This window comes from Oryzias melastigma, linkage group LG13 (assembly GCF_002922805.2).
Source record: "Oryzias melastigma strain HK-1 linkage group LG13, ASM292280v2, whole genome shotgun sequence".
Taxonomy (NCBI): Eukaryota; Metazoa; Chordata; class Actinopteri; order Beloniformes; family Adrianichthyidae; genus Oryzias; species Oryzias melastigma.
In genome coordinates, this window is record NC_050524.1 from 15,201,043 (window position 1) to 15,211,404 (window position 10,362).

The following is a 10,362-nucleotide window of genomic DNA, read 5'->3' on the forward strand; positions in this document are numbered from 1 at the left end:
TCAGGTAAAGAGGGGCGATGCACCGGGCAAAATTATTGATTGAGTTATATTCGTGATTTATTTTATTTATGTTTTAATTATTACCTTTTGTTACATTTTACTCAACATGAGTGTCAAACTGAAAAAAACCCACAAAACATTAATATCTAGCCAAGTCATTGCAATTTGGCACCCCTACAGCAGTTGTACATTAGGCAGTTGCCTAGGTCGCCTATGACCAGGGCCGGCCCTGCTTCAACTCATGACATGATCAGTAGTCGTAGGTCAGGCACATTAACATGGAGCTTGAAAATATATAAAAACTATTTCTTTCAACCCTACCCCTCAAAATGCCCTACAATTGGAAGGACAGGCAAGCCGTAGGGGTAAGAGAAGAATTTGGATTCTGCCTTAGTGTCATATAATTCCGGCTGGACACAAACTGCAATCATTCATTTCTCCATCATGAAAAATTTCCAACCGGTTGGCACATTGGTAAACAAAAAGGGACGCCATCCATACATCACTACCAAATCCGAGCCCCTGATTGGTCAAAATTCAACCTGGTTTAACTTTTTGCACAATCATTGCAGCACATTTTGTATGTAGAGTCCGAAAACAATTGTAGAAAGTTGTGTAGCAACAAATGAACACCACTTTTAAATGTGGAAACCCAAAACGTCCATTTACATTGTCTTTTCATAAATGCATGTTGCCAAAACCAGCATTTCAGCCTGCAAAGAGTGCTTTGTTTGAGGCTTATGGAAAAAAACCTTCATTAACCACCCCAACTAAAAAAAAAGTCATTAAAAACAAAAATGAAAAGAAAAAGCATTTTTTTCTCCTAAACTGATTACAGTCTGAGGATGAAGGGTAATGTCACGGCTGAGAAAACCCCAAACGCAGGACTCTGGAGGCTGCCAGATAATGAGCAATGCTATATGAAATTAAACTACAGCAAACACAATTCACTGGAAAGACACGAACCACAAATATAAACAAAAACAGGTGCTACAAAATATTGCAACTGTCAGACATAAAAAGGGGAAACGGGCAGCTGTTGAGGATTTAGTAAAGGACAACAGAATAAGGGGATTATGTAAATGAGTATGTATATAGTGAATTTATACCACACCTTCACAAATGAATTCTAATTAAACCAAAACACAGGAGAACCGGAAACAACCTTACAGCTTAAAACACTTTTCTTATCTTTGTTTTGCCAGCTTTTTAAAGGGACGTGCTGTGACTCTTTCATGAACAGGTAGACTTAGAAATGTTTGTAGATATTTTGGTGACAGACCTGAACATGGGGAGCTATGAAATAGTTGCAATAAAGGTTGGATTTGAGTGTTTTTCTTCCAATAATTTTAAGATTTTTTTTTTAATATTTTAGCACCTCACTAAGTTTTAGTTTTATGTGTTAAACAGCATCCAGTACGGAGGCAGAAAACTTTATTTTTTAGCGTTTTTCTCATGATAATGACATCTACTGTCTTGATATGTTTTGTTGTGATAATGAGATAAAAAAGTATATACTGTATCATCGCTCTCTCCTTTTCCTGTACTTAGATGCTGTGACTTAATTTATGGTTGTACCATGCAGCTTACACCAACAACTCTCAACAACTACAAAAGAAACACTCCCTAAACGTTGTTTTTTTATTCATTTTATGATTTATTATAGGAGGAACATTCTTCAGACGCCTTAATTCCATCTCATGCACCCACTGACGTATATAGAGATGGACAAAGCAAGGCTGTGACGTCACTAATAGAAAAGGTCTTACCTCGGGTTCCAACGAAATGAAGTCAATTCAGTAGCCATTTTTCTGCTGTATAGATTTAGCCATTTTGGGACCAGATGATGTTAGTAAGCAGTGATTAGTCCGATTCGGTCTGAGTCTTCATTTCCATGGCAACCACTCTTGTTATTCAGGAGTGAGTTTGTTGGAAAGCCACTGAAAGGGGGTTGAGGGAGAAACCGTCAATTAAACACTTTGAATGTTTGAGGTGGGGTACAGCGGGCATCACATGCTCTTATTGAGGCATCTGATTGGACAGTTTATAACTTGGATAACTTGCAATAATGAAAATATTTCATGAAAAAGAGACACCAGAGCAAGAATGGTTATTCAAACAAAGAGAATGACTGAATTATTGATTTTTTTGAATTTTTTTGATAGAAGTCTAAGGGATTTTGGCTTTCTGGGACCAGCGAGGGAGGAGGGAATAATCTGTCCAGTTCTTTGTAAATGCTGTCTATGCATGCGCCAGCCCTACACCCTTTATTTCCCCCCTTTTTTAGCCAATAACTACACTCATAAGCCCAAACCTCCAACAGGTTGAATGACAGAGCCTAATAATGCCATCCAACCCAAATCAGTCGCCTACAAAACTACAATCTGCAGCAAAACAAGGCATTCTATTAGAGAAAATGTCGAACACCAGAAGAATTGATCTATTACAGATTGATAAATGTAATTGTGGTCTAACTAAACAATTTTCAAATCAACCATTGTCATTTGAGGAGAAGTTTGGCATGTCTACAGCTGTTCAGTTGTAAATGTCATCAGTGACCAGATGAAGGGATCAGGCCGTCTAAATGGTTACAGAATGATGCATGAGAGGGGCAGGATGGAATGACAGCATGTCAATAGGGACTTAGTCTTTTATCATAAGGAACAACATGTTTTCTCATGATAACAGCATCTCTCGTTATTACGAGAAAATTGTAAAAAAAAAAAAAAAAAGAAAAAAGAAAAGGCAGTTTTTGGATTGCCCAGATGTTTAACAGTCACGTGCAGCACAGCCCTTATCCACAATTTCTCCCTTGGCTGCGTCGACTTGGCTGCAGCTGCAGCCTTACCTGAGGCTTTAGCGAGAGCTCAATTCTCCAGTTGACTCACCTGAGAGATGTTTGTGAGCATTTGCCCATAAAATAGTGATAATAGTCTATACCGAAACATTCCTCCTGGTGATGGTGTTTCCCTAAAGCGTACTGGCTCCATCTGGTTTATCTGCCGGCTATCTGCCAGCTTTAATGAACTGTGTGAGATCTCTGCATCCCAACACATCTCATTAGCACCATGACGTCTGTGTGCTGCAGTTCTTCCACATCATTTTTTTATATTTTTGTGTCACTGAGACATTTTCCCCCTTTCTTCATCTTTTAGATCCCTTTCATGTACCTCCCACTGACTTCCTTACTTTGTAGTTTAAAAGTCTCACAAACTCCAGGAGTCTGACAAATTATTTATGTTATCCTGGCGATATTCTGCACCCTTTTTTTTTGCCTTTTTGGTTAATTGTCTGTTTTCTTTCCTTGGAATACAACTTGGATCACCTTCTCCTCCCACCTTTTCATCCATCGTAGTTCTCTCAACAAATCCCTGACTCAGTACATTTTTTTTTGCTTCCCCTAACATTTTGATCTGTGACAGCAACCCTTCATCTTCTCTTTTGCTCAAAGCGTGCCGCCTCCAGCTCACATTAAAGCTGCTGTTGGCCTCCCGCCCTTTCCCTTCCTCCATCTCCATCTCTGCCACTCTTAGCATCACCTCCCGTGCCCGCCGCCCGCTTTCCATCCATTCTGACACCTTCAACACTCTGCTTTCTGTCCACCCACTCCGTGCCCCCCCCTGGCGGCGTGCTTCTTCAGCAAAAGACGTGACTACACATCTGTGTTGCCTTTTAGGAGAGTGCACATGATGCTGCTATTTGCATGGCAGGCGCTGCTGTGTTTCACAGAGGGAGATGGTGGGTGGATGAGGGGAAAAGCTAAGAGTGGAGCATGTTTTTTTCTGAATTATTCATTATAGTATGAAAGAATGCACAGGAAAAAGGAAGTAGTAAGAAACAGAATCGCTTTGTTAAGAGTCATGTGTAAGGTTAAAGAATTTTTTTTGTACTCAACAACTATCTGATATTCTGCACAACTGAAATGAGCAGCCAAGAACGATGAAAGCTGATGAATATTCATAGACTAATCAGCCTAACTGTTTTTGGTGGAATTATGAGTGGAAACATGAAGGAAAAACCTCAAACAAACCCAAATTAAAAGCCTTTTCTGCTGAGAGAATCAATCCTGATCATCAGATCCATTTGTTATTGGAATCAAAAGGCTTCATGCAGTGCCAACACAGAAGAAATGTCCCAAAAAAAATCCCAACACTATTATTTTCTTGTTCACAGTCTGATCACTTCCTGTGTTAGGATCTAGGGACTTTTTGGCCCTCAAGGCTTGCCATACCTGCTCACTATATTAGGTACAGCAGGATTCTGGAATATTTAACCTCATTCCTTCTCTGTCAGTTCGTTGTGTTCTCTACCCTCGAGTAAGCCACATCAAGTTGACGTTTCTTCCTGCTGGTTTGATCCCTCGTCTGTTTTAGGACGTTGAGTCAAATCTGCCTTTTTCTGGTGTGTCGCCTAAGTTTGGACTTCTGGATTGGATTTTATTTGCATGACCCTGGACTGAACTTTACACGGATTATCTGGTGCTCTCAGTTCCCCACGTTGATGTCTCCAGTGTGCACATCTTTGCACACATGCTGTTTCCTGGAGACTCCCCTATGCATCTGACAGTACCATTGTTCCGTTACCACCTAGGCTTCAATAAACTGCATTTACCTCAGTGTGCTCCTCCTTGGGTTGTCCAATACATCCCACTTCATCCTTTCTCAATTATTGTAATTCACTCCTCTTTAGTTCCCTTCAAAAAGATCCAACTGGTCCAGAACTCAGCTGCCCGCATCATCTCTAGAACCACATCCTTTGGTCACATCACCCCCAAATCAAATTCAAACTCTTGCTGTTTTTACCTTCAGGGCTCTTCATAACCTGACTCCTCCTTATCTTTCTGACCTTCTCCATGTCTGGTTTTCTCCGGTCCTCTTTGTCTGTCCAGCTCACTGTTCCCCCAGCCCGGCTCATTACCATGGAGAGCCGAGCTTTCAGCCGCTCCCTCCAACCCACAAATCCAGACTCAAAAATCAACTTTTTTTAGATAAACTGTATTATTATTCTACTGAACAATACCGGTATAAAGTCATGTCAAACAGTCTAGATGGGAGACTTTTACTTTGAAAAGCTGAAAGGCCTGAATTATTACCCGAAAAACCAGATCATGATGTTAAAGTTTGTAACTTAAACTCTGCTCACAGGCTGTTCAGAGCTAATCTTTAACACATCTAGCCTCCATGCCTTTACAATCACACTGATCGTTATCAGAGAGAAAAATGGGACAGATTGGTCGTGGGCCAAGAACATTGTAGTCTTGTTTTATTCATATTGGAACCGCGTTTATCTGCATGCCTGACAGATGTTTTCTTGTTTGTTTGTTTTGCAGAAGTCCTTCTCTTTGGTTCTGGAAGCTCTAGATTCGGACAACGACACATTAGAAACGGGTAAGTAATGGTTAAAAAACACGTTTCGTCAGATGTTTTCAAGCAGCTCAACAAAATGTGTGAGCACACACACGTGTGCCGTCATCCTCTCTTTAAAACCTATCTGGTCAACATCTATAAAATTGTAAAAATGTTATCAGTCGTTTTTATGGGTGAGTGCATTTCATTGTCACTCCTATAATTATGTCACAATGAGCAAACAGCACCTGCCAGAATCCTAGAAGGTGTAAACTCCCTCCTTTTATCCCAAGTTAATAAGAAACAAACCGTATTACATCAAAACGCTCATCATCTTTAGGGATTTTTATTTCTTTTGTTTGATCCTTTTTTTTGTTTCTTTCTCGGTTTCCTAACACAAACTTTAACTCCTCCGGACCTTAAAATGAATCTAACTTAAGTAATGGGCAAGCAGTGAGTCAATGCAACATAGAAATGTTTCGCAAATGAACAGGTTTAAACTCTGTATTAGTGGACATTTACATTTAATGTGCTGCCAGTGTTCAAATAAAATACACATCTTTCAGATGGTCTGTAAAATAAAGCTGGAAGTCATTTTTAAGGAATATTGTGCAGTTTTCCTCCATAGTGGTCTTTAACACCTGTTGAGTTTCTAGAATGGAGAGTGTGGAAAAGAAGTGAAGAGGAGAGTGCAAGCAGGTTGGAATGGGTGGAGAAAAGTGTCAGGTGTGATGTGTGACAGAAGAGTTGCCAGGAAAGAGGTCTAGAGGAAGACCAAAGAGGAGGTTTATGGATGCAGTGAATGAAGACATGAAGGTGACTGGTGTTAGAGGATACAGAAGAGGTATTTTAGCACCTGTTTTCATTCATAACCACTTTAAACTTAATACCCTACAGAAAAAAATAAACAAAAAAATAAAAAAATCAATTAAAAAAACAATAATTTATTGACAGTTTAAGGTTTAAGCAGAGGTAAAACTTAAAAAAAACGTATACCTGTTTCTGTGTAAAAATGTGTTTTATTTAGTCTTTCATTCCAACAAAACAGTCATCTTTGTAAAAGTATTTGCTTTAATAAGACTCTAAGCTACTTTGGATTCTTTACCTTACATATGTCAAAGTCAAGGCCCGGGGGCCATATCCGGCCCTCCAAATCATTTTATTGTTATTAATGACCCGATGTTATCGTGCGCTCATTTCTAACTTGTATAATGTTGACAAAATGTATTTTTATGGAGGGTAAAATATTGAAAACTTTTTAGGATTTAAGGTGATTTAGTCTACCTTTTTATTTTTCATAATTATGTTAAAAAGTTAGGGTTTTAAAGCTTTAAAAATTGGCAATCTGATAGCTTTTTGGACTAATATGCCATTTACTAAGATTTTTTTTAGGCTATTTTGGAGTTTAGCTAACATTTCAGCTACATGCTAGCTGTTTTGGCTATAGGCTTTTTTCAGTTTTTTAGGATATTTTAAAGTTTAGCTTTTTTAAGTTACATGCTAGCTATTTTGGCTAACCTAAGTTTTTTTTTTCATTTTTTAGGTCAATTTGGCATTTAGCAAATATTTTAGCTGGCTATCAGCTTTAGCGTTTTCAGCTATTAGCTTCAGTGATTTCAGCTATCAGTTTCAGTGTTTTTAGCGATCTATTTCAGCTATCACCTCCAGCATCTTCAGTGGCCACATTCAGCTTACAGCATTCACACTAGCATTATCCCAGTTCATAATTAGGTTAAAAAGTTACAGTTTTAAAGTTTTATAATTTTAGCTTAATTTTGTTCAATAAATGTTTATACTGTTCGGCTCACAACCTACGGTGTGTTTTGGATTTTGGCCCCTTGTGCGATTGAGTTTGACACCCCTGCTTTACCTCATTTTGATGAGTTAGATTTTGAATCATTCTGACAGAAATGTTGATTCAGGTTTCTTAAGTTAAAATCTTGGCTTTCGACAGTGATTTTCAACATGGGATTGAATCCCCGACCATTAAATCTGGCATTATTTGCTCAACCCAGTGAGTGACAGGCACTCCACTCTAGTCATTAATGTTTCTTCATGGCCACAATTTGTCCGTAAAACGTGTTATTTGCTGTGATGTAATGCTGTGAAAACATGCTTAATGTCTGTGATGGAGCAAGTTCAGAACCTTTTTTTTCCCTCATAATCAGGGAAAGAGAATGTGAGCTGCATTCTAAAATGAGCAGAGCAGACAGATGTTCTCCTGTCCATCTCCTTCCTTTCAAGCAACAATCCGGCCTTTCATCCCTTCGTCCTTTTACTTCCTCTCAGCCAGCGGAGGAACTACAGTCTGATCCGCAGTGTGGCTCCAGTAACTGTCGAGCCGACTTTCTTCTGCTCACCCCTGCTGTCCTCCTGCACCGTTTTCCTTCTCTCTGCCCTCCAGCACTACTCTTACATCTTGTTTACCTTGACTTGTATTTCCACCTGAGTCTCTGGCAGCCCCTTACATCGAGGCTGAAGTCGTTGGTGAGGCCTGCAGCTTAGCTCTGCTCAAACATAGGCTTCTTGCAGCAAACTGAATGGACTTATCTGGCCCTGCTGCCAATCAGAACGGATTACCGACGGCGACTGTATCCTCTGAGATATTCAGTGAAAACAGGGAAAAATGATGGCGTTCTGTGAGCTCTGACAGTCTGACCTTCACTGAGTTTTCTGTAAATGAAATGAGTTTTAGTGTTAATGCACAAGGACACTCTTTATTTCACAGGGTAATCCCCTGCACATTTTTTTATTCTGTTGCAAAAAAAAGATTTAAGAATCTTTGCTATGGTGAAACCATTTTTGGTGTTTTTCTGCTTCACTGAATTAAATGCAAATACGGTTCTGCTTTTTGACCTGATTTGGCTGTATAAAAGTGGTGAAAGCAGAAATAAAAGTGTCTGTGACGACACAAACCGAAATGCAACTTCCTCTCATTTCAGGGTGTCAAAAAGTTTGTATTCTTTGACAATTTAGAATTTATCACTTAGTCTCACTCTGATCATCTTTTGATCTATTTTAAAAAAGGGATTTATTAAAAAAAAAAAAAAACTATTTATTTATGTCATCCTTTAGCATGTTACTTCTGTTTTACAATTTTTTCTCTTATATTGAACAATATTTTTTGTGGAAATCAGACAACAAGGACTGTTCTCTTTAAGAACAAATGTTTCTTGGTTAACCAAAAGAAAAGCATCATGAATTTGCTTGGATTAAAGCAACTTGTATATGAGATACAGTTGCAGTGCTTAAAGTTGTGATCATAAATAAAAGGAATTTTACCATTTTATTAACATTTTTATGTCATACTTTAAAAAAAAGTCAAAAATTGTTCAGGTTTAGTCTTGGGATATATTGTGATACATATCGCAACGTGAGCCAGATATTGGGATATGTATCGTGTTATTGTTATTTTAAAAACACTCCCAGAAAAAATACAAATATTTCATTTTTTTAGGGCATACTGACGTTTTTATGCGGAGCAGCAAGAGTTTCTTAGAAATTTGCTCAGAAAGGATCTTGTGGCCTGTTGATTGTAGTCTGCTCCTGATTCACCATGATTTGAACAAGAAAGACTCGGAAATACAGTTATAGTCTTAATTTTCTGTACATGTGTCCTCCATCATCAGAGAACATGTTTCTTATTGGAGTTTTTTAAGTCAACTGAATAAAAGCAGAGGGTCCTATTGTGTTTATGACAGCTTCCAATCACGCAAAAGAAGCTTCAAAGAAAAAGCTGTTGGATTGACTCCACTCTTTTGATGCTTTCGAGTAACCTTGTGAATGTTCATCCTTACCTGTTTGATGCTCTGACTGCTTCACTTTCTTACAAAAATAGAGTTTTCCTTTGACACTCACTTCTGAGGAACGTTTGGAATCGTGGATGCAGATATTTGGAACCCACCATGAGATGACCAGATGCTAAGATTTTCTTTTTCAATGGATAAAATTGTGTTTTTTTTGTCTTGACAAATACTTAATTGGTTTTTGTCACCGAGCACAAATTGGAAAACTATATGCTTTAAAGGTTAGAATCCCAAGTTGGATTTTTGGAATTTTAATTACAGCAGATAAAACCAGAGGCAAAAATGTTTTTTTTCTTTAGAAATAAGAAAGAAATTGCATATTCTTTTAAAAACAAATTAATGCAGAATTTACCATTTTATATGTAATCTAAAAACCATCCAGTTTTCTTTACAACATTTGATTTATTTGGTCATATATCGTCCACTGTTTTTGCCAGTGTCATTTGAACTTGGCATTCTCTGGTTTAGATCCTGTTTGTTCCAACTCAACAACCAGGATCTAAACCAGGCTGAACACAGCTGTGAATCCAGCACACATGCAGACCTCACAGAGGGTGAAAACAACACCCTCCATATGTTCATGCACCAACACCTCCAGGCTGATCTTTTCTCTATTGATTTGATTGAAGGTGGTGTGGAATAGTGAAAGTGGCTGTTGTCTGTCCTGCTGTTTTTGTTCCAGCAAGGGAAATTCCTCCAGAGCTCAGAGCAGGCAGCAGAGGGAAAGACAAAAAAAAAAAAAAACATGGCAGAATATCCTTCTGTTTTTACCTGGAGATATAGAATTCCTGTGAACCTCTACCTACACTTTTCTAATTTTAAATCATAGCTTGAGGCTTCTTGTTCAGTTTTTTTCAATCCATCAGTATGGATTTGTTCTCTGAGCTGAGTAGCATTGAGTAACATTCACTTAGTTACAATCATTTTAAAATAAAAAGCTTAAAAACCATCTCCAATGACAATTGTGTTTTTGGTGTTTTTAATGTGTTCTTGTTCTCATGGTAGAAGACATGTTTCAAGATTAAAATTGCATTTCTGAGTATTTCTTTATTCAAATCATATTGGATCAGGAGCAGATGAAAAAATTCAGTTTGAAAGAGCTTGTAATGTTACTTAAATTAAAATGGAATCGTCTTACTGCATCACAAATCTTTACATGAGTAGGTTTATGATGAAGTACCAGCTCTCTTATTCAGATCCAGATTTTTTTT

The 10,362-nt window shown here is 38.1% G+C and overlaps 1 protein-coding gene across 1 annotated transcript in view; it reads left to right on the forward strand.

Moving 5' to 3' along the window:
- The window catches only part of LOC112150017 (protein jagged-1b), a 53,802-nt gene that overhangs the window by 24,676 nt on the left and 18,764 nt on the right, over window positions 1-10,362 (forward strand). Inside the window, exon 3 of the mRNA XM_024278057.2 lies at window positions 5,330-5,387. Within this exon, the coding sequence (XP_024133825.1) occupies window positions 5,330-5,387 (58 nt within the window). The remainder of the gene's footprint in view (window positions 1-5,329; window positions 5,388-10,362) is intronic.